The 27783-nt window shown below is 38.5% G+C and overlaps 1 protein-coding gene across 7 annotated transcripts in view; it reads left to right on the plus strand.

The window, feature by feature from the left end:
* ATXN3 (ataxin 3) overlaps window positions 1–27369 on the plus strand; it is a 36636-nt gene extending 9267 nt beyond the window's left edge. The window contains exons 4-13 of one of the 7 annotated variants that reach the window (XR_005837645.1): window positions 507–592; window positions 1001–1067; window positions 4344–4431; window positions 9583–9715; window positions 10373–10539; window positions 11841–11937; window positions 12998–13051; window positions 15607–16318; window positions 17806–17897; window positions 23092–23169. Coding sequence is in view for 4 of the 7 variants with exons in the window: in XM_040641514.1 (XP_040497448.1) it covers window positions 507–592; window positions 1001–1067; window positions 4344–4431; window positions 9583–9715; window positions 10373–10539; window positions 11841–11937; window positions 17806–17897; window positions 23092–23186 (825 nt within the window). In the remaining 3 variants the exon portion in view is untranslated. Of the gene's footprint in view, window positions 1–506; window positions 593–1000; window positions 1068–4343; window positions 4432–9582; window positions 9716–10372; window positions 10540–11840; window positions 11950–12997; window positions 13052–15606; window positions 16319–17805; window positions 17898–23091 lie in introns of those variants that run through there. The other 6 variants (XR_005837646.1, XR_005837647.1, XM_040641514.1 and 3 more) reach the window with 6 other exon arrangements.
* Window positions 27370–27783: the final 414 nt, after the last annotated feature.

A 27783-nucleotide genomic window follows, 5' to 3' on the forward strand; every position in this document is an offset into this window, starting at 1 on the left:
GGGGGGGGGCGCCTGCGTGGCTCAGTCGTTAAGCGTCTGCCTTCGGCTCAGGGCGTGATCCCAGCGTTCCGGGATCGAGTCCCACATTGGGCTCCTCCTCTGGGAGCCTGCTTCTTCCTCTCCCACTCCCCCTGCTTGTGTTCCCTCTCGCTGGCTGTCTCTGTCAAATAAATAAATAAAATCTTAAAAAAAAAAAAAAAGAATAGTACCCACTGGATAGAATATACATCTGGGTTTTCGAGACATTTTTATCTAGGAATTATGTGCTTGTCTGGGACGTTCCAGAAACCTAGTGTAAATAGCACTCTTTTGATGCTATGTTTGTTCTTTTATGGATTTTGTGATGTATCTATATACACACACTTTTTTAAAAACTATAACCTTCTGGGGAAAATTATATATAAAGTACAACTGTTTATACCTCTAACGTGACTACACTACTTAAATTTGGAATTGATGGTTTAGCTCATGGAAAGTTGCTTTTTTTTTTTTTTTTTTTTTGACAGGTTATAAGCAATGCCTTGAAAGTTTGGGGTTTAGAACTAATTCTCTTCAACAGTCCGGAGTATCAGAGGCTCAGGATCGATCCCATGTAAGATTTTATTTTGCTTTCCCTAAATTTGATTTTTAAAGTTACAATTTCTTAAAGAAGAAAAGTATATTTTGAATGCTTTTGTTTTGATGCTCCCTGTTTCATTCTCTCAGAGTTTCCTATTACATCTTTTGGGGATGTCCATGAACATCTGCCCACTGAGCCTTCCCCACACCTCAGAGTCTGACAGCACAGAGCTGATCCTTAAATGCTGTGTGATGCTAGTGTTTTTGCCTCACACCACTAATCTGCAGAGAGATTTATACTGTTTTCTAATTTCTTAAAAACCAGTGATCCTTAACTGTAGGCATAATCCTAATGTTTTTTATAATACTTGCCAGTAGATAAAGTAAATGAATATGAACTCTACAATTTCAACTTGTGTATGTATTTTTTTTCTTTTTCTAGAAATGAAAGATCATTTATATGCAATTACAAAGAACACTGGTTTACAGTTAGAAAATTAGGGAAACAGGTAATGTTTCTCCCCTTCCCTGCCTTTTTTCTCATTTTGCACTCCATTTGCAACTAAAATGTAAAGGATTGCTACCTTAAAGATGAAGAAACTTACCAGTAATGTGTGTGTGTGGTATAGTTTCAATCTCGATAGAGATTTGGTGTTTTAAAAGATAGTATCAGGTTCTCTTACAGATTTATTTATAACAACCATACAGAATTGACTCTTGAACAACATGGGTTTGAACTACATGGGTCCACTTATACGTGGATTTTTTTTTTTTTTACGGTACTGTAAATGTATTTTCTGTATGGTTTTCTTAGTAACATTTTCTTTTCTCTAGCTTTATTGTAAAAATAAGTATATAAGGGGCACCTGGCTGGTCGTAGAGCATGCAACTTGTAGTCTCAGAGTTACGAGTTCAAGTCCCATGTTGGGCATGGAGCCTACTTTAAAAAAAAAAAAGTACATAATACATATACAGAATATGTGTTCATTGTTCATGTTAGCAGTAAGACATCTGGTCACCAGTAGGCTATTAGTAATTGAGTTTTTTGAGGAGTCAAAATTCTGAAAGCCTGTGGATTTTCAACTGTGCAGGGGGTCAGCACCCCTAACCCCCACGTTGTTCAAGGGTCAACTGCATAATTCATATCATAAGAAAAACTTTCTATTTAATACAATACAGATGGGGTTACTTTTAGTGGGTTTTTATGTGATAAAGATGTTCTTCCAGTTAACTATGACTGTATGGGTTTGTGTTGAGCATACAGTAGTGTCATGAAGCCTGAAACAACATCCAGATGAATAAAAGTTTTTCAATCATGTTAGCTTTAGCGTATCAAGATTATTCACATGCCAGAATGCCATGTAATACATACATCTGCATAAAGTCATTTCTGGTTTTTGGTTTTTTTTTTTTCAAAAAAGAACATGGAATGTGTCTTGAACAAGCCTTTCTTAAGATCGAGAAATGTACCTAAGATGTCATTTTTGTAAACAGTTACCAAAGATCTTTGTATACATGGTATCACTTTTGAAACAATTATTTAAAGCCCTTTTTATCAGAATTTTGAATCTTCAAAAGAGGGTTATTATAAATGATCTAATATAAAAAGAAATGAACTGTTGATATGCTCGACAACATGGATGGCTCTAAAAATAATTATGCTGAGTGAAAGAAGCCAGACAAAAATACTACATACTGAATGGTTCCGTTTACATAAAGGTCTAGAAAATGCAAACTAATCTATAGACAGAAAGCAGATGGGTCAGGTTGCCTGGGGGTGAGGAAGGCAAGGAGCAGTGAGAGAGGAGCATCATAAGGGGCGCCAGAAACTCTCTCAGTTGTGGTGATGCTTTCATGGGTGTATGGATATGTTAAACTTCAAATTGGACTGTGATTTCTTGCATGTCAGTTACATCCCCGTAAAACTGTTTTTAAAAATAATACAGAGCAAAAAAGAAAATGAAATCAAGAATGAGTGCATCGGATTAAATCAGTAAGAGGTAATTCCAAAACAGAAACCCTACTATTATCTTTTAAGTCAGCCACCCAGAAGCAGCTTCATGTGACATGGTTATTTCTAAAGGTCCTTCCTGAGTTATAAAGAGCAAGGAAGGCAGTATGATGCAGTGGAGGCTGACCTGAGTGGGGATCAAGTCTAAGGAAAGACCAGGGAGGACACTCCCAAGATTATTTAACCTTTGGCTTTTATTTATATTTATTTTTATTTAAATTACTGTCTAGATCCATCCATGTTGTGGCAAATGGTAAGATTTCATTTTTTAAAAAAGGTTTATTTATTTAGGGAGAGAACATGAATTGGGGGAGGGGCAGAGGGAGAGGGAGAGAGGATCTTAAGCAGACTCTGAGCTAAGCACAGAGCCCAACTCGGGACTTGATCTCTTGACCCTCAGATCATGACCTGAGCCAAAATCAAGAGTCAGAGGCTTAACCGACTGAGACCCCCCCAGGTGCCCCAGGATTTCATTCGTTTTTATGGCTGAGTAATATTCCAGAGTGTGTATGTATCGTCTGTCTTTAGCCATTCATCTGTCAGTGGACACTTGGGCTGCTTCCATAATTTAGCTATTGTAAATAATGTTGCAGTAAACATAGAGGTGCATATATCTTTCCAAAGTAGTGTTTTGGTATTAGTGGAATTAGTGGATCATAGGGCAGTTCTGTTTTTAATTTGGGGGGAACCTCCATACTGTTTTCCACAGCAGCTGCACCAGTTTGCATTCCCACCAGCAGAGCACGAGGGTTCCTCTTTCGCCACATCCTTGCCAACACTCGTTGTTTCTTGTGTTGTTGATTTTAGCCATTCTGACAGCTGATATCTCACGGTAGTTTTGATGTGCATTTCTGCGGTGACGGGTGGTGTGGAGCATCTTTTCATGTGTCCGTTAGCCATCTGCATGTTGTCTTTGGAGAAATGAATGACTGGAAAAGCGTTATCTCTGTCAAAATCAAGGAAAAGTAATCAGTCATGATGCTGACAGTAATTTTTGAAACTTCTGTATCATGTGGGTTAAATTAGGAGTCCTATGAAGTAGTGACTAAATGATTTGAATTACATGTCGATAGTGGCTTAGTGATGTTTATAAAATCAATGGGTGATTATAAATTCTCTTCCTGAAATGTCTAGTTTTCTCACAATTGAAATCTTTTAAAATTTTATCTATTTATTTTAGAGAGAGGGAGGGAGAGCGCGCACAGGAGCAGGGGCAAAGGGAGAGAGAATCCTTGAGCAGACTCTGCCCTGAGCCTGGAGCCCAACATGGGGCTCGATCTCACGACCCTGAGATCATAAACTGAGCTGAAACCAAGAGGTGGACACTTAACCGACTGAGCCACCCAGGCACCCCTGAAATCTTTTGACCAAAATTATCAACAGTGGGAAAATTTTATGTAGTTTCATTTTTCTTCAGCATAATGTGATTAGGATTTTGTTGGGCTGATACTTTGAAAAAAGATTTGATTATACCTATCAATAAAGGTACTTTAAAGTACTGACCATCAGTTTCTATACTCTTTTTGGGAGTGGGAGATTTAAAATTTATGACTTAAAGCAAAATTTTATTTTTAAAACATTTTTGAAAGCATTTAGTACTTGTGTTCTTAAAAAGTCACATTGTTTAATTACTTTAAAAAATCTTGGTTCGACAATGTTTTTGGTATTTAGATAGTCTTAATAAGTGAAGATGGGTTATATTTATTCTTAACATTTGGAACTTCCTTATTACTTACAATGGACATTAACTTAAATATTTACAATTTTTTTCCAGTGGTTCAACTTGAATTCTCTCTTGACGGGTCCAGAATTAATATCAGACACATACCTTGCACTTTTCTTGGCTCAATTACAACAGGAAGGTAAATAAAGAGTGAAATTTTTACAACGTTATCTTTCAAAGTAGCTAAATAAAACTAGCTCTACAGGTGTAAGTATAACAATAACTGTTTTTATGGCAGTGAAATCATCTTGGTGAACTTTAATCTGTGATTTGGATGACACCGTCCAGGCAGAATTTTCACTGACACTTGGCCCTCACCTGAGGATGCTGCTTCCTTAGCAGTGCCACTGAGTGATGGCTCTTTTTCCTTGCAGACCCCACCGACCCCTTGGCTAAGGGTGCAAGTGGGTATCCTTCCTTCTCCGTGCCCCTCCTAGGCCACTCTCCTTCACTGAAAACTCCAGCTCCTTTAAAATACCTGACACTAAATTAAAAAAAAAAAATTAAAAAACTAAAATAAAACATCTGACACTAGAGTAAACTCTCCCTCCTGCTCTTTTCATTCATCCGTGATCCTCCTTTTCCACAGAAGATTTTTAGAGTCTGACTCACTGTTTTCTCTCAACTTGAACTCCTTTCATCATTCTTAAGTGATTTCTACATCAAAAATCCACCCAATTCAGTACCTTGCTTTTTATTTTCAAAGATCATTTTCTTCCCTCGTGCCTTGCCATTACCAATAACTGTCCCACCTTCAAATCCCAGTCACAGGCATTTTATTCTTTGACAGTTGCCTCCTATCTTTATACCATATTTTCTGTTTTCTATTTCCAACAATTCTTTAAACCCTACTCAAACATTCCCCTTACATCATTACTTCCTGGCTGGCCCTGCTTATTTCTGTAAACCCATCATTATAATCAATCTGATGCATTCCTCAACTCCTCTTTCCTTCCCTCTATCATACTTTCATGACAAAATGCCAGCCCTGGTTAATATCAGATCTTGGGCTTGTCCGTTCCTGCATCAGAGCAGCAGAACATGGCCACAGGTAACATAAAATAGGATGACTGATTTTGCTTTAAATTTATGATCACAGATTTCAAAGGATCCTTTAAGGCCACTTGACATTCCTACCGTGTTTTTGTAGTAAGTTCACTTGCCACTCTCCAAGATGCTTATTTCCTAGTTCCTCTCTTCAAACCTCTGACCAGTCCCCTCTCCCTGACTCCTAGCTTACGGCCTTCCTTTGTATTGTACTGACAAAACAGAAGCAACGAAAAGAGAACTTCCTGGGATGCCTGAGTGGCTCAGTCGGTTAATCATCTGCCTTCGGCTCAGGTCATGATCCTGGGGTCCTGGGATTGAGTCCCGCATCAGGTTCTTGCTCAGCGGGGAGCCTGCTTCTCCCTCTGCCTGCCGCTCCCCCTGCTTGTGCATGCGCACTCGGGCTCGCTCGCTCTCTCTCTGACAAATAAATAAAATCTTGAAAAAAAAAAAAAAGAACTTCCCCATCTTTCTACCAGCAAATCTATCAACTTATCTATATGTCAGCCTGTGTGTTGAGCCTAGTAAAGTAGCTGAATTGCCCCCTGCTCCTGGCCAAGACCAACCTGTCCACTCCGGGGCGGGATCCCAGCCCCTCTCACCTACTCAGGGTCTTTGCTCCTGCTCTTGCCTTTCTACTTTCCTGCATGATCACTTCACCCCCTCTTTCTGTATTAGTCCTAACAGCATAGAAATAAACCTTTTATTTCTATTGACCAAAAAAGAAGAAGCCTGTCTCGACTCCAGGAAAGTCCAGCTGCCTGCCATTTTTATTTTCCCCTTACACTCACCTCTGGCGTGTTGTCTCCTGTTCTTGAACTCATTCCAGTCACACTGTCATAACCAGCATTTCACCAGAAAAGCCTTCTTGCCAAGGTTACCAGTGACCTCCAGAAAAGCCTTCTTGCCAAGGTTACCAGTGACCTCCACATTTGTATTCAATTCTCAATCTTCCTTTTATTTGACCTCATCTAATTGAGAGTATAGTTGATTATGCTCTCATGTAGAACAGAACAAAACTGTTTCATTGAAAATTTCAAACAGAGAAAATAATGTGATGGATTCTCATGTACCCTTTACCTGGCTTCAACAATTATCTCATGGCCAATCTTGTTATACCCGTTTCCTTCCCCTGCTTATTTTGAGCATCTTATTTTCTCTGTAAGTCTATTTTAACTAAAATATTTAAAAGCAGGGGCGCCTGGGTGGCACAGCGGTTAAGCGTCTGCCTTCGGCTCAGGGCGTGATCCCGGTGTCATGGGATCGAGCCCCACATCAGGCTCCTCCGCTATGAGCCTGCTTCTTCCTCTCCCACTCCCCCTGCCTGTGTTCCCTCTCTCGCTGGCTGTCTCTATCTCTGTCGAATAAATAAATAAAATCTTTAAAAAAATATATTTAAAAGCAAGCACTCTTTAAATTATATATACGGCCTCAATACTATAAGCACACAAAAAATTTAGCCACAGTGCTTTAATAACATCAGATATGCAGTCAGTGTTCACATCTCTAATCTCTTTGGTGGTTGGGATTTTCACAGTTTAGCCAGGTTGAAATAAGGTTCATTAATTGCATTGATTGGATGTCTTCCAAGTGTAACTATAGGTTTCTTCTTCTCTTTTTTTCCCTTGGTTTTGTTTTTTGTTTTTTTTTTTTAAGAAAATGGGTCATTTGTTCTTTCCCACGATCTGAATTTTGTCGATTATATCTTTATTTTCCTCTAAGCCCTGGATACCCAACAGACTGGCCCTGAGGCTTGATCAGATTCAGGTTCATTTGGGACAGGGTGGGGAGACAGTGGGACACTTCACAGAGGGTGTGGCACTTGATGTCTGGTTATCTCTCTTTGTGATTTGAGCAACTATTGATGTTCAGTTCCTAGATAGATTATTTCATTAAGGGTTGCAAAAGGATGATGTTAGATTCCCATCATGCCTTCCTGTAATAGCTGGCTACTTGTACACAGATAAACTTTGATCAGTGATTTCGTTAATCCTGAAGTAGAGTTCATATGGGAAAAGCAGCATACATGTTCTTCCCTTTTATGACTTTCCAAGATGAATTGGTTTCATAGTGTCCTTCCTCCAAAGGTAACCAGTTAGTTTGCGGTTTTCTTGTATGCCATGGTAAACTAATCCATTAAACCATAGTTTGTGTATTTCAGTTCATTGTAATTATTATTCATATTGATACTCAAATTGTCCATGTGCACCGGGGGAGCCTTTTGAAGTTGACTTCCAAGTTTCTAAAATGACCACTGTAGCTTTTTGAAGGCTTTCTTTCTCATAAGACAAGATGTTTCAGGCTTACCTTGTATGTTTCTTGCCCTGTATGTAGGTTTGAAAGATCAGTCTGGGTACTAGCATGCTTATTACTACTGGGTTTGTTGTCATGGTGTTCTTTCCCATTTACATTTAGGATTATAGTATCTTTACTTTTTTGATTTCATATACTAGTATGTTTTTTCTTTTATGCCTAAACCTTGGTTCCTAAGTATATCCTTCCTTCTTGAAATACTGTCCACGCTCGGCTGCCAGGCCACTGTGCTCTGGTTTTACTCGTATGTTGTTGGCTTCTTTCAGATTCCTTTTGTGGGTCTTACTCTTACTAATCTCTTGTGGTTGAAGTGACCCAGAGGTCAGTCCTTGGACAGTTTCTTGATTGTGTGCGGTCCTATTGTTATTATTGTTGTTGCTGTCCCATTATTTTAGATATCCTCTCTAAAAAAATCTGTATGCCCATAATTCCTAAACGTTCATTTTCTGCCTACACATCTACCCTGAACACCGAACTCCACACATTGACGTCTCCACTTGGGAAGTCCAGGAAGCATTTCAAACTGAATGTGTCTGCAGAAGACTGATTTTTCTTCTCCCAATATATGCTGTCTCTCAGGTTTTCTGTTTTAGTCAGGCTCTCCCTTCTTACACTCTAGTTCCTGTACATTATATCGATAAAGTAGCCCAGAGTGCTTTGTAAACAACGTTGTGCGTGTTACGGCACTCACTCTCTTCATCCTTCCCAGCGTGCTTAGAATGAAAGCTAACATCTTGAATAAAACCGGAGGTATTTACTGTGCCTCCTGACCAAGACAGTTTCTGTTCTTCATGATGCCCTTCATGGAATGCCATGGTGCCGACACATTTACTTGAAGATCTGGAAACAAGTTTACTGCCATAAAACATGCTAGATCATCTGAACTCTGAGCACGTTTGTCCTTATTTTTAAAAAGTGTATTAATCGTATTTTGTACTTGTTCAAAAAATACTGCTTTGACTTTTTCCCTTTAACAGTTTGTTTGATCTTTGTTCTTTTGTTTCATTATCTTTTAATGCTCACAAAGGATATCCAGTAATAAGTACCAAGTTTAAGAAAAATTTATGGTAGAAAAGCTTATATTGTTTAGAATGACTTAGGTATAGTCTACCCATGTTCAGTTTTTGTGTGGAGTATTTAGCTGGGAAAACTCTGGCTTTCTAGAATCATATTTATAGAAAATTACACTGAATCAGTGTAATTCTTTCAAAATATGAACCACATCAGCAACACCTTGACTACATTTTGAGCATTGGTTTCCCAACTCCTGTTTTCAGGGAGGAGGGGGTTGTGTGTGCGTGCACGTGTGCGTGCATGTGTGTGTGTGTGCGCGCGCATGCGCACACGCATGCGTGATACGTGTGTGTCAGGGTGGGGGGGTATCTTTCTACAGATGATTCATTTTACCCATATTTCACATTGTTACACACATTATCGGATTGTACCCTCACAACAGCCCTCTGAGGAAGGTACCAGTATCTTCAGTTTAACAACTGCATAAACCAAGACGTAGCTGAGTAAAATGATTTATCAAAGACCATGCTCAATCTTGAAATTGGAAGAGCTAGGACCAAAACCCTGGCCGTTTGATTCCAAATTCCTTGCTCTTCCCCACTCCTTTACCTGCCTGTGTGTTACCATTTAGTGAGTAGTCTACTTGGTCACACGCTCTTTTGGTCGGGCCGTTTGTAGTCCATTTATTCCTCATATCAGTCTATGAGATGAAGAAAGTGGGGCTTAGAGACTTTCAGTAGTTTGTCCTAGTTCACCCTGCCAGTAAGTGTAAGAACCATTATTTGAACCCAGGTCTTTCTCCCTCCTCAGCTTGTATTCTTTCCACTCTACTGTGCTGCCTTTCCATCTGCTATCATTTTAAACCTATTTTTAATCTCTTACTAGCTGTTTTAGTTTATTTTTGCCTTTTTTTTAGGTTATTCTATATTTGTTGTTAAGGGTGATCTGCCAGATTGTGAAGCTGACCAACTTCTACAGATGATCAGGGTCCAACAGATGCATAGACCAAAACTCATCGGAGAAGAATTAGCACAACTGAAAGAACAGAGGTAAAATTAAGCCTGCGGAATGGAGTATATGATAGTCTTTCATTACAAGAATTACATTTTCTTTCTCTTTTCTTTTTTTTTTTTTTGAGATTTTGTTTTTTTAAGTAATCTCTACATCCAGTGTGGGGCTCAGAACTCACAACCCCGAGATCATGGTGTACTGACTAAGTCAGCCAGGTACCCCGAGAATTACATTTTCATGCTTAAATTGAATGTGTGGTCCTTTTATTGTTGGTGATTTTTTTTTTTTTAGACCTCTTATATTTTTAGTGAAGTTTTTTGGTTCAAACTTGGATCGACTCTTTGATTACTTAATTAGCTTAGATGCACATCACAGGACAATCTTTGTATCATTAGATTATCTGCCAGGAAATGTGTAATTTTTTACTTATATAGACTCTTTGGGCAGCTGGCTGGCTCCGTCGGTAGAGCAAGCGACTCTCGATCTCAGGGTTGTGAGTTCAAGCCCCACATTGGATAGAGGGATTACTTAAAAAAAGTGAAATCTAAGTTCAAGCCCCATGTTGGGTGTAGAGATTACTTAAAAATAAAATCTTAAAAAAATTATTTTAAAAAATCTTTCATTTAAAAGTATCTCTATGTTTTATCTAAAAATAGAAAACTGACCTTCAGTTACTATCTGTTTTTGTTCTTTAGAGTCCAGAAAACAGATCTGGAACGAGTCTTAGAAGCAAATGATGGGTCAGCCATGTTAGACGAAGATGAGGAAGATTTGCAGAGGGCTCTGGCACTAAGTCGCCAAGAAATTGACATGGAAGATGAAGAAGCAGATCTCCGTAGGGCTATTCAGCTGAGTATGCAAGGTATCAGCGTTGGATGTATACTTCATTTGAGGTTGAAGGATTGATTCAGATTATTCTTAGTTCCCCTGGAAGTTAATGTACTATTGGGAGAAGTTCTTTGACAATTACTGCAGAAGCAATAACTATGTACATAAAATCCACTATTCTTTTAGCTTTCTTAAAATATAAATAACTTTTTACAACCTAAGTTATATTAGGACTAGTTATATTTTTATTCTGGTTTTTCCATTTGGTTATAATACTGTACTAACACAACAATAAATGGTGCTTAATCTTTGTGGGCAAAAAGTGGGGAGGCCCTTACCCAGACCGCCTTTTTTGTAAATGTATGCTCTTGGATACAAAGGAAGGCCTGGGCAGAAAATATTTAAAAAGTCTAACACTTAGTGGCTGTGCAACTTAACAACTTAAGCCCACTTCGATGGGCCCACAGGATAGTGACGTAAGCCCACTAGCAGAGGAGAATGAAGATGTATCCCCTAGGGAATCCAGGCAGTGAGAATTGTCTGGGATACAGCTCAAAGAGGCTTACTGAAAGGCATATGTGGTTTTCTTTGGCAGTTTTGTTTTCTCTAATTAATGTGAATTTGCCTTCTACTTAATGAGATTACTCAATGGAATTTCTTAAATATCTAAATAAAATTGAGGTTACGGTAATATGAAGACTATCCTTTTTATCCTGAATTCTCATGCCTCCTGGCACACCTTGGAGTGCTTTATATGTGCAAAATCCCATTTTTGATTAATAGAGCCCTGCTGGATTAGCCCAATAATGGACAGATAACAGCTTTTATAACTTTAGATATTTTTGTGTCCTTCGCTTCTCTTCCCGCTTTATTTCACCATCTGGGCAGGATCTGTGGTTGGTGCAATTATTAAGTGAGAACAGGGACACATACTTAAGTTGGTATAGAATGCAAGTATTTTAGGGTAGGGGAATACAGAGAATGGGTTCACAGTCACCCACATTAAGTTGTTTCTAGTTGAAAGTGCCCCTTCATTTATAGTAAGTTAAAGAGGCACACTTGTGGTGTTAATGGCTCTTCCTGCCAAGTTGGTTGTTGGACTTACACCCTCACATCCACTGTATCAGATGGGTGTGGACACGGGTTATATTTGAACTGCCTTATTCAGATTTGTCCTTGAGAGTTTCAGAGCCTTTCTTGCATTTACAGAATAGTAGCACAATATTTTTAAGAAGAAAACTTTTCAAAAACTTGCTCAAATAAGTGTAAACATAGTGTTGCTTAAATTGGTAAATAAAATGATTGGTTTTTCGTTCCGTTTTCTTTTGTCTTCAGGTAGTTCCAGAAGTATATCTCAAGATATTCCCCAGACATCAGGTACACATCTTACTTCAGAAGAGCTACGGAAGAGAAGAGAAGCCTACTTTGAAAAGTAAAGTAGTTGGTACAATATTAAAATTGCATATTTAATGTGTACTTTGTCTGTTTTGTGTACAGTTTATGCACGTAGAGCTTTGGTAGGATTCTCTCCTTTTAAAAGATTGGTTACCATCTGAACCCTGTGAACATCTGAGTGTATTTTTTTTTATAATTTTTATTTTGTTATATTTGTCACCATACAGTACATCCCCAGTTTTTGATGCAATGTTCCATGATTCATTATTTGCGTATAACACCCAGTGCACCATGCAATATGTCCCCTCCGTAATACCCATCACCGGCTGAGTGGTTTTTTTTTAATAATTTACGGCAAATGAACTGAAATGATATGTAGTTTTAGGGAAAACCTTTGCCTTGATACCATTTAAGTTTATATGAAATAAAGGTGAAGGAAACCCAGTAAAATTTCAGTCATCAAAAGAAAATGGAATTGGACCAAAGCAAAGAACAATGCCTAATAATCCTCTGGATGTGCTTCTTGGTTACCTGACCAGCCCTGCGAAGTTCTTCTGTCACTTAACAGGAAAAACAGCATGTGGTTCGGGGAACGCACTCCCATCCCAGGTAGAGGTGGTGGTTAATTGTTCTTCTTATTGCCACTTTAGGATTATCGCAGGCCTGTCAGCATAGAGACATGGGGCAAACCATAAATCTGAATCATCAGCTCCCAAAACCCAACTGTGTGTGTGCTCTCAAATTAGAAAATAAATGTCATCCTTTCCAGTAACTACCATTCACTAGTTGTCTTCCCTTTTTCTTTTAAGAATAAAAATTTATCTTAAAGGTTACATGGTAGTCTTTAGATAGATAGATATTCAGATCCTCTGATCCCAAGTCAGAAACCAGAAGGCCAGTGGCTGAATCTGGCCTGTTCACTGTGTTTCATCAATTCTGAGATGTATATATTTTCACATTTCAACATCTCTGCAATTGAGAAGTGTCTTACAATCATAATTGGCAGTATTACTGGGATCTAAACTATTGGAGCGTTTTACATTTGATGATGTAATGAAGATAATATTTACCTTGTTTTCTGTTTTGTTTTTTTTAAGTCACAACTCAGAAGTATATGAAGGAAAGTTCTGATCAGCTGACATCCTCTTAATGTGAGATATTTCTAGTCTTTATTCAGTGATAGATTAATGAATTTAATTATATGAAATTCAAAATAGTGCTTATTAGTGCTTCACTTCCTTTCAAAATTTTAATTTTTTTAAAAAGTTTTTTAATTATGATAAAATTCAAATATCTATAAAAGTAGAGAAACCAGCATAATGAACCCCTGTTTACCTAACATAGCCCAGATTTAACAAATATCAGCATGTGGCCAGTCATGGTTTTCTGTGCCCCCATCTCTCCACCTTTCCCCTCTCCCACTCCAAAGCTGGGATTATTTTGTGACAAATCTAAATTATTGTATCCTTTGATCCATTTTTTTAGAATATAGTGAAATGTATTGTACCCTATAATGTTAATAATTATCACATGATAATTATTGGTAATTCTGCAGTACCATCAAGCATCTAGTTAGTGTTACAGATCACTTAAGGAGCGCCTGGCTGGCTTAGTCGATGGAGCATGCAGCTCTTGATCTTGGAGTTGTTTAAGTTCGAGCCCCACATGGGGTGTACAGATTATTTTAAAATGAAATCTTTAAAAAAAAAACACTTAAAACTGTTAATTAGATAAAAACCAATATTCTAGAAAATTTAAGACATGTCAAAATTAAAAGAAAACAATCCTATCCTTTAATAACTAACATTAGTATTTTGACACATCCTCTTCTAGTCACACAGACACACGTGTATCATATGTTAGTTACATCCATTTTCCCATCAGAGTAAGTAGTCTTTGTATAGGCTGCGTGATATTTCATAAAATGAATGTATAGGTCATAATTTATATGTGAACCTTTGATTTTTACTATTATAATTAATAGTGCAATGAATAATCTTTGTACTAACTCTGTGCCTCAAACCTCTCATCATTTCTTCTAGTTATTCTGAGATTTTTGGGTTAAAGGACAGAAACATTTTTTAAGGTCTTCGTACAGATTTCTGAACTGCTCTCCAGAACATTCACAAATGATACTTCTACCATGCTTATTTCACATTCCATTTTTTGCCAGATTAAATTGGTCCAGACATACTTTATAGCGAAACTACAAAATGCACAAGTAGATCTAAGAAAAATAAATTTTTTTATACTTTAAAGTATAAAAATAAATCCCTTTTTTATTTAAAAAATTTTTTAGTTTTTTTTTGGGGGGGTAGCAGATTGAAAATGTGGAACTTTAATATGTTTAATCTTTATAGTAGAAAGGATTTTAAATGTTTGAGCATCAGCGCAGCTCCTTCCTGGTTGGAGGGTAGTTGACTGGGGAGGAAGGTGTGCAGTGGTGGTTTACAGCTTCAGCTTCATCCTCTGCCTCCTGGTCTGACCTTGAAAATACTGGTGGAGGGCGCCTGGGTGGCACAGTCCATTCAGTATCTGCCTTCGGCTCAGGTCATGATCCCAGGGTCCTGGAATCAAGTCCCACATCGGGCTCCTTGCTCAGCGGGGAGCCTGCTTCTCCCTCTGCCTGTTGCTCCCCCTGCTTGTGCTCTCTCTCTCTCTGACAAATAGGTAAAATCTTAAAAAAAAAAAAAAAAGAAAAGAAAAGAAAGGAAGAAAGAAAATACTGGTGGGAACTTAAGGAGAACTAGAGAATATTTTACAGAGTCACATGTTGCTGAGAAGAGTTAAGAGCTAACTTCTTGGTGTTTCTTTTCAGCATCGTCTAGCAGGACTCATTAGTAAAGGAGCTGAAAAAACAATATTAGTTTCCAATATTAGACCTTTCACTAGAGTTCCTGATTACTAAGACTACAAGGTCCTTGTCTGTCTAGCTTCCGTCTTTGGGAACTTGACTCTAAGGTTATTGAGCTACCTCTTTGTTCCTTCTGACCCTCTCCAAACTGATCCTGGTGCTAACTTGTTATTCAAACAAATTTTGAATTCAAAATAAGGTTTTTTTCCATTCAAATGGTTTATTTGTTACTCATTCAAATAGGTTTTTTTTTTCTTGTACAGTATTTGAAGCTTCAGGCCTAATGTAGTAACCACAGTATTCATGCATCAAGCATAAAAATACTGTCTAAAAACCTACCTGTTACAAAGTCATAGTTAATGGGGGCGCCTGGGTGGCTCGGTTGGTTAAGCGTCCAACTCTTGATTTCGGCTCAGGTCGTGATCTCAGGGTTCTGAGATCCAGCCCTGCATTGGGCTTCCCACTCAGCAAGGAGTCTGCTTCTCTCTCTCTCTCTCTCTCTCTCTCTCCCCCCTCCCTCTCCCTCTCCCTCCCTCCCCCCCCCCGCCCCCACTCACACATGTGGGCACTCTCTCCCTCTCTCTAAAATAAATCTTTAAAAAAACCCAAAAAATCAATAAAGTCATTGTTAATGAATGAGCGTTAAGTAATATGTTCACAGCCGAAATATATTTTCCAGTAATAATCTCTAAATCCATTTTACCTATTATAAAACCCCAACTAAAAATCTTACTGTATCAGGTTTTAACTATAAAACCTACATTAAAAACTCAAATTGAGCATCAAATTCGGCAGTATGTGTAAAACTATTGTGTTAACCATAATATCTTAGCATTTTTAATTCTTCTCCAGGTGTAGCTCTGAAATGATGCAGGTTCTTTCATTCTGTTACTAAAAAAGTGTTTCCCAACAAAGAGGGAATTCCTGGGCATTGTCTTCATGGTTACGGATTGCTATGACGTTTTGATTGTCTAACACTGGAGCCACCACTGCAGTGGCGTGGCGTAACAGGATTCAGTTCAAGAAACAAGCTACTGGCGGTAGTTTAAACAGGAAGATATTGAGTACAGAAACTCAGGGCTTACACAGCCTTAGGAAGAGCTGGAGGTGCAGGCTGTAGGCCAGGCTTCCAGAATTCCAAAGACCAACTTGTTGGAAGAGCTACGACCACTGCCCCAGTTGGCGTGACGGGGAATCGGGATATGGAGTTGAACACACTGCTCTAGCTGTGATCCTAGGATCGGGGAAGCTGCCACCACAGTTGCCGAGACAGGGGAGCACGAAGTCTAGCCCCCGCTGCAGCTGCTGTGAAGCAGAATCCTGGGACGGGCAGCTCCTTGACTTCACGGCAGCAGGAAGATGGCTGGGTCTCATTTCTGAGGGTGCTTCGTTGATAACCAGAATCCTCACCGTACAGAGACCTAAGATGTTGTTTTTAGCTTTCTAGCCTTTGTGATTCTAAGGGCACATTCAAAGCCACAGTGGGAATGGCGCTGATTTGCTGTTTGAACATGTTGCATCTTACTGCGTCAACAAATATGAAAGGTGTCAAAATTGTTTCAAGGTTGGCAATTCCTTTACTTCTCACTTTTCATTAATTTAAAGTAGAATAAACCTTATCCCTCTTAAGGTCACTGTCTCACCTGCTACACTCTTGTGTTCTGACATACTGTCTTGATTGGAGGGGGAAAGGGCATGGAGAGAGATCTGATGGGCCAAGATTCCTCCTGCCTCGCAGTCTGTCTGTCTTGTGCACACCCCAAGGGTGTGCTGGCGGGAGCCTCCTGCCCTCTGGGCATCATTAGCCACACGTGCCTGAGGATAAACCAAGACAAATGTCAGTGTGCTTGGGTTTTCTTTATTACTCATATTTAAAACAGAAGATTGAGACTAGGGGGGAAAAGTATGCTATTCTATTAATAGTGTTACTGGTAAATTTCGAATACTGGTTCCTTTAAAAATCCTTCTAAACATTTTTTTTTAAAGCTATGGCTTCTCAGCTATTTGTAAGTTTTGTTTAATTTTCAACATATGTGTGTATGATGTGAAATAATTTGAAATTTACCTAAAAGCAGAAGTAATTCACAGAACTCCTTTATACCCTTTGCCCAAATTCCCCAATTGTTGGCATTTCTGAGGGATTTGAGAATAACTTGCAGACATGATCTCCCATCACATCTCGGTACTTAAGTGTGTATTTTTTACATACAAGGACACCGTCCTACATATTTTACATCATAACCATCGTGTTTTTTAAGTTTTAAAATGTGGATTTTTCTGACATTGTTTTTCCATGTGAAAGAAAAATACAGGGAAAATTTATTTTAACGCAGTAAATGGTCCTGAAACTTGATCACGCATCTTAAAAAGTTATATTCTTTCATTCATCAAGTATTTGGTGAATGCCTGCTATGTGACAGGCACTGTTTTAGGCACTTGGGAAACAAGATAAAGTTTGTGCTCTTGTTAGCTGACTCTCGGAAGAGGGAGACACAGAATATCAGATGGTGATAAATTGATGCCGGAAATTGAAAGGGAGCTGCGATGAGATAGTGAGACTGCCTGGAGGCTGTGACAGGTGGCTGGTCAGGAAAGTTCTCTCCCAAGATATGCTAAGCTCAGAGCTGAATGACAAGGAGGAGCCGCCTGTCATGGAAACATCATGTTAATTTGCATGGTAATTGGGATGCTTTATATTCTGGAAGATGCTTATTTTTAGTGATTTCTAACAGTGTTAAGGACCTGTAAACCACACATTTGCATAAGAATAGCTACGGGGAGTGCTTGTGTTTATGTGTTATTTCCTGGTGAAGATCTTTACCTATTAATTTGTCTGATAATTCAGATCTTACATCTAGGTTTCCTAGGATCAGCACTGTGATACTCTTAAGTAACATAAATCAGACTGATTGCTCTGTCATTCTTTTGTGGAGCTCGTGACAGTGACTCTTGTTCTGTGGAACCTTCTGTTTTCCATGTGAATGCTTTTTCTCATGGCGTATGTATTCTTGGGTTTGTTGTTTTAATGTCCATTCACTGTGACTGTTTCAGGCAGCAGCAGCAGCAGCAGGATCCTCCGGGCCATCTTTCACATCCATGTGAGAGGCCTGCCACAAGTTCAGGAGCACCGGGCAGTGATCCAGGTATGCTTCTCTGACCGTGCTCTGACACAGGCTCCGTATGATTTTGGCTTTATGGGCTTTTTTTCTCTCCTCTTTAATTATACTGAAACTCCTGTATGAATTCGAATCTATTAAATATCCTTAGATTAAGAAGCAGGCAGACTAGAGCACTCAGTGAATACGTTGCTTTAAAATTATAAACAACACTTGCAACTTTACGGTAATTAATACAATCTCCAAAAATTCCTCAGAGATAATGGATATTAGTAGGTGGAAGATGAACACATTTTACCACCTGGAAAACTAAAGCGCCCAAGTGTCATCTAAATAATAGGAAATCTAGAATTATTTATCAGGCCTTGGTTTAATAGGTACTGAACTTTGGCCAATTATTGGTGGTACCAGTTGAGTAGGAAAACAACTGTATGTGACGAATGCCTTATAAGCAGAACATGTCAAAAACTCTCAAGACTGAAAGAAGAAAATTCAAATGGGCGAAGGATTTGAACAGATACTTCTCCAAACATATGGTTGACAAATAAGCACATGAAAATATGGTTAATATTAATAATCATTAGGGAAATGCCAATTAAAAATACAAAGAGATACCATTACATACCTTATAAGAATGGCTTAATAAAAAATAAAATTGACAGTACCAAATGCTGGCTAAGATCAGAGCAACTAGACACCCATACCTCGTTAGTAGGAATATAAAATGGTACAGCAACTTTGGAAAACGGTTTAGTATTTTCTTATAAACTTAAATGTACACTTAACCATGTGATTCAGTAGCCCCGCTCCTAGGTATGTAACCAAGAAAAAAAGAAAACGTAAGTTCACAGAAAAACTTGTTTATGAATGCTTATATTTGCTTATTCGTAACTGTCAAAAACTAGAAGTTACCTAACTGTTGTCCTTCAGCAGTGAGTAGCTGTACAAACCGTGGTACTTGGCAACAATGGACGACTATGTAACAATAAAAAGGAATGAGCTGGTGTTTGTTCCTATTCCTCCTGCTGTTTATAGCTAACAACCTTGGACATTTATATCAAACAAATGTGAGAAAAATCTGAAAGGTAGAGAGAGGGCAGGCCGTGTAGGAGGCTCAAGGACCAGAGGAGACATAGTGGTGTGTAGCCTGGATTTTCTTTTTGTCTCACATATTCTGGACTTGGTGCTGAAAAAGCCACGGCAGAGATGAAATAAAGCCTGTTCTATGTAGTCAAATGGGACTACCTAGCAAGTAAACACCTTTAGATAGTACTCTATTCCAGCCAAACAGGATGAGGCAAACAACCTGGCCTTACTGTCACCCCACCCCATGGGCACAGGACAAGTAGGAGTGTAGACTGGTACCCCACCTGGCAGGAACAAGGTGTACCTCCTGCTTCCCCTGGCCAGGGTGGTGTCAGAGAAAGCCAGGTGGGGAGCTGGGACTTTCATTCCCTCCAGGAGACAATGAGGGGCTCTTTCTCATGGTGTCCGTGGTCACAGGGAGCCTATATTTCCACCCACCAATACAATATGGAGGCGTCCCTCTGGCTTCCTGCCTAGGTGATTGCAAAATAGGCCCAGTGGAGAATCAGGAGTTACTGATTTGAGGCAGTAATAAGGCCACACCCTGAATGTCAGTGAGAGGCAGTAAGGAGGCAGTCCTACCCCTTCCTGTCAGGGAGATGGCAGTGCAGGACAGTGGGGAGCTGGATCTCCCCGTGTGCACAGCAGTAATGACCACACACACGCTCCCCCTCTCTGGATGTGGCAGGGCAACACCCCTTTATCCCGCTGGGGCTGAGTCGGAAGAAGCCTGCTAAAAGAGAGGGTGTAAGTAAGACTCACAGTCTTGTAACACGCAACACCGCAGATGTTCAGGATTTGATCAGAAGTGTTACCATGCCAACAGCCAGGGAAAATTCAACTTGATTGAGAAAAGACAGTTCATAGACACCATCACCAAAATGACACTGATATCAGAATTAATCTCACAAGGATTTTTAAAGCAGCCATCATAAAAACGCTACAGTGAGCAATTTTGAACATGCTTAAAACAAATGAAGAAATAGAAAGCTCCAAGAAGGAAATAGAAGATATAAAGATGAACTAAATGGAAATTTTAGAACTGAAAAATAACAATACCACGGACTTGACAATAGACGTTACCCATTCTGAGTAACAGAGAGAATTAGACTGGGAAACATTAACAAAGCCTTGACACCTGTGGGACTATAGTAGACGATCTAATGTGCCATGGGAATCCCAGGAGATGAGAAGGAGAGTGGGGCTGAAAAAATATTTGAAGACATAATGGCTAGAAATTGCCAGCTTTGGCAAAAGATCTAAAACTACAGAATTGGGGCACCTGGGTTGCTCAGTAGGTTAAGCGTCCAACTCTTGATTTTAGCTCAGGTCATGATCTCAGGGTTGTGAGATCAAGCCCCATGTTGGCCTAGGCACTTCTCGTGGAGCCTGCTTAAGATTCTCTCTCTCTCTCCCTCTCCTTCTGCCCCTCCCCCCCCAAAAATAAGTAAAACTACAGAATTAAGAAGCTGAGTGAACCTCTAACAGTTAAACCCAAAGAAATTTATGCCAAAACATCATAGTCTAGCTTCTGAAACCTGAACAAAAGAGGAAAATCTTGAAACCAGCTAGAAACATCTTGCCTATAGCAATTTGTATGACAGCACCTTTCTCATCTGAAATCATGGAGATCAGCAGGAAGTGGCACATTTTTTTTTAAATTTATTTATTTTAGAGCGAGAGAGAAAGCCCGCATGCATGCACGAGCAGGCGGAGGAGCAGAGGGAAAGACAGAATCTTCAAGCAGATTATCCACTGAACACAGAGCCTGATGTAGGGCTCAGTCTCATAACCCTGAGATCATGCCCTGCGCCAGAATCAAGAGTCAGATGCTTAACCAACTGAGCGACCCAGATGCCCTTCGTTATTCAAGTGCTGGAAAGAAAAAACACCCCAGGGGCACCTGGGTGGCTTAGTCGGTTAAGCATCTGCCTTCGGCTCAGGTCATGATCCCAGAGTCCTGGGATCCAGCCCCACGTTGGGCTCCCTACTTGGTGGGAGTCTACTTCTCTCTCTCCCTCTTCCTGTTGCTGGTGCTCCCCCCCGCCAGATAAGTAAAGTATTAAAAAAAAAAAAAAAAAGGAAAAGAAAACCCGGAATTCCCTGTGAAAATTTCCTTCAGGAATGAAGAGAAAAATTAAGAGAATTTCTCACGGGTAGACCCATCCTAAAACAATGGCTAAAGGAAGTTTTCTTTTCTTTTTTTTTTTTTTAAAGATTTTATTTATTTATGTGATAGAGAGACAGCCAGCGAGAGAGGGAACACAGCAGGGGAGTGGGAGAGGAAGAAGCAGGCTCCCAGTGGAGGAGCCCAATGTGGGACTCGATCCCGGAACGCCGGGATCACGCCCTGAGCCGAAGGCAGACGCTTAACAACTGTGCTACCCAGGCGCCCCTAAAGGAAGTTTTCTAAACAGAAATAAGAGAATTAATCTGGGAACATCAGAAAGAAAAAAAGAGGGGCGCCTGGGTGGCGCAGTCGTTAAGCGTCTGCCTTCGGCTCAGGGCGTGATCCCAGCGTTCTGGGATCGAGCCCCACATCAGGCTCCTCCGCTGGGAGACTGCTTCTTCCTCTCCCACTCCCCCTGCTTGTTCCCTCTCTCGCTGGCTATCTCTGTCAAATAAATAAATAAAATCTTTTAAAAAAAGAAAAAGAAAAAAAGAATAGTAGAAAGAGTAAAAATATGGGTAAACAGTAGATATTCCTCTCCTTTTGAGTTTTCTAAATTATGTTTGATGATTGAAGCAAGAATTAGAATATCGATTTTGGTTTTAGTGTATATAGAAAATATTTAAGGCAATTATATCATAAATGGGAGAGTAAAGAGAGGTGAAGTTTCTATGTTTCATTTCAGCTGTTACAGCCATTCTGGAAGATAATTTGTCAATTTCTTTAAAAACTGTACTTGAACTAACCATACAGCCCAGCAGTTACACTCCTGGACATTTATCCCAGAGAAATGAAAACTTACCTGTCCGTGCAAAAACCTGTACACAAATGTTCATAGCAGCTTTATTTCTCATAATCAAAATCTGGAAACAACCAAGATGTCCTACAGGAAGGTGAACAATTAAACAAATGGTAGTACATCTGTGGAATACTACTCAGGACTAAAAAGAAACCAGCTATTGATACATGCAACAATTTGGTTGAGTCTCAAGGGCATTATGCTGAGTGCAGGAAAGATCTTACAGTGTGATTATATTTGTGTAACATTCTAAAAATGACAAATTTGGGGGCACCTGGGTGGCTCAGTTGGGTAAGCGTCTGCCTTCAGCTCAGGTCATGATCCCAGGGTCCTGGGATCGAGCCCCACATTGGGCTCTCTGCTCATTGGGCAGTCTCCTTCTCCCTCTGCATCTCCCCCTCCTTGTGCTCTCCCTCTCTCTTTCTCTGTCAAATACATTAATAAAATCTTTTTAAAAATTAAAATAAAAATGACAAACTTGTAGAGACGGAGAACAAATTTGTGGCTGCCTGCAGTGAGGGAAGGTGGGTGCAGACAAGTGGGTGTGAATCAAAAGGGACAGCAGGAAAGAGGTCTTTTGGTACTTGAACAGTTCTCCGTCCTGATTGTGGTGCCGGTGGTTACATGAATCTACACGTGTGACGAAGTAGCACAAAACTACATACAACTTTGTACCAATGTCAATATTCAAGTTTTGGGGTAGGCTACCTAGGATTTAACTGTTGGGTGAAATTGAGCTGAAGTGTACACAGGACCCTTCTGAACTATCTTTGCAACTTCCTCTAAATAAATTATTCAAAACAAAATTTAAGTAACATACATATATACAGAACTAAGTTAAATCTTCTTTCACTTGGCATAATGCATTTGTTTTGAAATATAGAATAAATGTATTATGGGGATTGACCACAAAGGGGCAGCATGTGCAAATTGGGGGGGGGGGGTGGAGCAGTTCCATATCTGGGTGGTGACGGTAGTTACACAGCTCTATGTATTTGTCAAAATTTATAAAGCTGTAGAGGGGTGCATGTTACTTTATGTAAGCATTAAAAATCAAAAAAGGAAGCTGTAGTAGTCAAACATACATTTTCTAAGAGCTTACCTTTTGATGACCTTGAGAATTTTCCAGAAATGGCTAAGAGAGATGCTTGTTTTCTTTCCCACAGGAGATGCTATGAGTGAAGAAGACATGCTTCAGGCAGCCGTGACCTTGTCTTTAGAAACTGTTAGAAATAATTTCAAAACAGAAGGGAAAAAATAATACCTTTTACAAATCATTTAGATATTCGTACTTTCCAACACTATTATTCTGTGTGGTGACAGCATAGAGGGTCCATTTTAGTGATGTGTCAAAGAAACAATGTTCAACAGAGGAGATTTGCAACAAAAAGATGAAAAAGTGGAAAAATGCGTCAGTAGTAGGACCAAATAATGATCCTCCAGACACTAGCCAAAGAGGCAGTTAGCAATTAAAGAAATTTAAAGTAGTTTTCTAAATGTTCCTTTTTCTTTTTGAGTGTGCAATATCTAACATGTCTAAAATTAGGGCATTTTTCTTGGATCTTTTTGCAGACCAACTAATTAGCTCTTGCCACAGAACTTTTTCCATACCTGTTCTTCTCATCCTTTCAGTTCAGGTCGTTTGACTCACTTTCTGTCATCTCGTAGTTGCTTTTCTTTCTCATTAACCAAGTTAACCTTTTAGGACAGTGTCTCTTTTCTGTGTTGATAGTAGTAACGGTTCCAGAAGGGTTCGCTGCCTTCCCTCCAATTATGTAGTGTGCCCTTGGATGTTTTCTCATGTTATTTCTCTGATCACAATTTCTTTGCTACTTGGTCTTCCTTACTTTTCTATAGCTCTTTTGAAAGATGATAATCTTTCTTGAGGTTTCGCTTTTTAAGCCCTCTAAGATGGGATCATTAGTTCATGATTCTGGTGCATTCCGAAACTCTGAAATCAACTCTGCACAAGTATTTGAGAATAAATGAGAATTTTTTTTTAATGTGTGAACACATCCTTTTCCAGATGTTTTATGAATGTCTTCTCAATTATGTTAGACCGTCACAGCTCTGCTGTGACCTTTTCTCCTGCACCTTGATATTTCCTTTTCTCCAGTTGAGAAAAATAGGAGAAGCACAGTATGCAAGCAAGTTTCCTTCTGTGTCAGACTTAACAAATAATACCCACCATGAATGTATGGGAGACAGAATTTGGCTTTCGATTTAGCGACAGCTTCATCTTACTCTCTCTTGTGACCAGAGCTCTCTCTTTACGGTGGAGTCACAGAACGTTGATGTCTGCTTCTGCCGCATGTTTTGTAGTAGGTATCGCTTGCCAGAGATGATGATCTGGAACATGAAAATAATCTACTAACAAAAGTACCTTTACATTTATACTGTGATTTGACACATCATGTTTAAGTAGCTTAAGAATTACAGAAGTCACACAGTACTTAATGGGTCTGTAAATAAGAAAGCCTTTAGTTTTGATAAACATTCTTTGATTGGAATGCACAGAGAGTTTCTTGCTAGGTCAATACAGTGGTTTGATTTTGGTGAAAATTAGCTATATCTCTATGAAATAGACATTTCGGATTCTGTCCCCAGTCCCTCATTCTTCATCCGCTTTGAAGCCCTTTGGAATGTTGAATTGTTCATAAGCTAAAAGTTAGGAAATTTCAGCCAACAACATAGAAAATTAAAGTATGATATGTTGGCCATGACTATTGTATGGCTGTATACATTTTATCAGGGAAATTTTTTTGACCTAGGATTTATTGCCGAGTTGAAAAGAGATGAAGAAATGCCTTTTATGATTATGAAATAGATTTTTTTTTGGATAGAGACAGATTTTTTTAGTCATTATTTTGTGCCAAATAAAGTTTTCTGAGATTTCCCTTGCAAAAGTAGACCATTTTACTTTAAAATCTAAAGTTTTTTAAGAATTGAAAATGTTTCAGAAGTTTGACTTTAGAATCGCAAGGGACATTGGAGTTTAGTACTTCTCCCTCAAGATTTGTAAACCAAAATATTTTAAGATTGAACACTTCTGTAGTTATCCCTAATATACTTGTCCTATTTTCCATGGATATTAGCTTTTACCTTATCCCATTGAAAAATTAGGTTGAACTTTTCATACACTTGAATGGATGAGTTACCTAATATAAAAATGAGAAAAGAAATATGCATTTGAAAGTTTTAACCTTAGAGCTTATAAAGTTCTTAGATTACACGCCTTTATTAAAGCACTTAAGGAAATATAGCATGTTGACCTTCATTTAGGGATTTTTTTTTTAACAGCAGAGCTAAGCACACACTGGATACATTTGAATGTGTTTATTTAGTTTCTTACGAATGTTGCATTTGGCAGGCAGATCCAGAATGACTAGGGAACTGCCAACTTGTTTGGATTGGCAAACTTAATCTAAACTTAATTTAGATTCCATTCCATTCCTTAATTCATTGGCCAGTATGAAGAAATGCCAATGCTCATAACTACAGTATCAGAGAACTTAGTTATATACAAAGGTACAGTTCACACATCAGAAACTGTTATTTACAGTAAACAACCTGCAAGAAAGTCAGAAACAATGAAATTCACAATAACTGTCCTGCTAAGAACTCTATATAAAGATTTCCATTCTGTTTTACCAATTGGAAACACCTTATTAATGTTTAATATTTAAACTATCGGTATCATTTTTCTAATGTATAAATTGTATTACCAGGATAAAATACATACAGTGGTGATGCTAGTGTCTAAACAAGTTTTGGAAACACCACTTTCATATTTTGAGATGTCATGGATATAATAAGTAGTTATTTATGTTTTAAAAATTCACAGTAGTTAAAAAAATAACAGTAGTTAACCTCTGTTCTAGAACCATCAAAAACATTTTTTACAGTAATTCACATACAAATATTTCAGTAATATAAATTGTTCGAAAAGATTGCTGCAGGTAAACTATATTTTAACTTTTAAGATCTTGGTCAAATAATTTGCAATTCACAGAATATCTAAGGAGGTGCTTGTTTTTCTTTAACACTTGATTTTTCTTAATTAAGACTTTATTCATGCCAAAGTCGATAAGGAAAAAAGTTCAACACTGGTTGAAGGTCATTATAGGTACAACTACCAATAGTCTTTTTTCATTTAATATTAAGTTGAATAAAGTAATTTTACTCCTGTCAGAGCCTCAATCACATTTTTAATGTCTGCATGTTTGATACTCTTTTTAAATAGTATCATGCTTGTGCCAAGATTTATTACATGTCTTAAAATTGGCCTACTGGACCCATGCAAATTTAAAGAAGATTGAGTCAATACATAAGCAAAATATAGTGATAGAAATTAAAATATCTCCATTTGAAATAAATCTTGATGTTTTTAAATTCTCAAGAGGACTCAATAATTAATATTGATGACTTCCTATTAAAAATTTTATCTGCAACTGGAGAGCCCAATGACCACTATTCTAAAGCAGTTTGTTGTATCTGGGCCCTAACAAGTATGGAGATACTAAATATGTGATCTTAATTAAGAAAAACCAGATTGGATCAACTAATCATTTCAGCAGTGTCAGTAATTTTTCATATTTTCAAAAGAAAACCTTTCCTTTATTCCTGGTCCCTTTATGAACCAGCATCTTTTGCTAAAGAGATGAACTGGCTTGTATTTTTTAAAGTCTTACATTGGCAAAAATATTTTGTTCCATTTTACTTTCATGAATGAAAAGATTATTGACATGGTTAATTCTTGAATTTTGATTTTTTTTTTTAATTTGAAGAAAATCTTTGCATTTTTTCCCCAAAATGTTCTGGCATTTTAAGAATTAATGCTAGTAACATAATTTCTAAATTTACAGGAATTGGCATGTTTAATCAACAGTAGTGTCTCAGTAAATATTTTAAGACTATGGATTCATAGACAAGGAATGGGAAGCAATAGTGAAATATATGTGAAAATTCCTGATTCATTTAGGAAGCACTTCACCTGTTTCTTGTATAGTTTAAATAAGGTTAATGTCTCCAGGAACTTTTAAAAAAAATTTTTTAAAGAGAAAAATGTACACTTGAATGTGAAAAATTATCTAATTTCTACAACACTGGACTACTAGAAATAACTTTGTAAAAATTACTGTTCTGTATAAACTATTTGAAATTCAAGTACAAAACACACCTGAAAAAGCATTGTCTTTTGGCCATGACACCAGTGCACTGTGGCAGTGCCATTTGCTCAGGACCCAACTCCGCAGCCCTCTGTGTGTGCCCCCTCGAAGTTCTGTTGCGGCAACTACACACAGACCTTCCTGTCTGGTCCTTAGAAAAGCCGGGCTTCCAAAGCACTGTTGAACACTGAGGATTCTATTGTTAATGTGGATGTTCGATGAGTTGTATTTTAAATATCAAAGATTATTAAATAAAGATAATGTTTGCTTTTTTTATTTCTGTTTTTATTTGTATTGACGGTTAATTCCTAGCCTTGCTACGCAAAGGATGGTAGGAAGACCAGCAGCCTCTGCACCACCTGAGAGCTTCTCAGAAATGCGGAGCTTCAGGCCACACCTCCTGGCTCAGGACCTGCGTTTTTAACCAGACCCCCAGGGAATTCACATGCAGATGCAAGTTTGAGAGGCTGTTTTATGGTCTGTGGTGTGGTGAATAAAATGGGCGGGGGCACTGATGCTCCATTCCAGCTCTCTGCTGCCCAAGGGCCCATTATTACTGGAACCTCTCATCTTTTCCAAGTGACGCTAAGTCCGAATTTTTACTAGAAATCTGATTTTTAAATGGTTGCTCCATTGTTTTTTAACCCTGAGAGCCAAACAAAACATGTTGGTAACAATTTTTAAGAGTGC

The sequence above is a fragment of the Ursus maritimus genome, unplaced genomic scaffold (genome assembly GCF_017311325.1).
Source record: "Ursus maritimus isolate PB19 unplaced genomic scaffold, ASM1731132v1 scaffold_25, whole genome shotgun sequence".
Classification (NCBI taxonomy): Eukaryota; Metazoa; Chordata; class Mammalia; order Carnivora; family Ursidae; genus Ursus; species Ursus maritimus.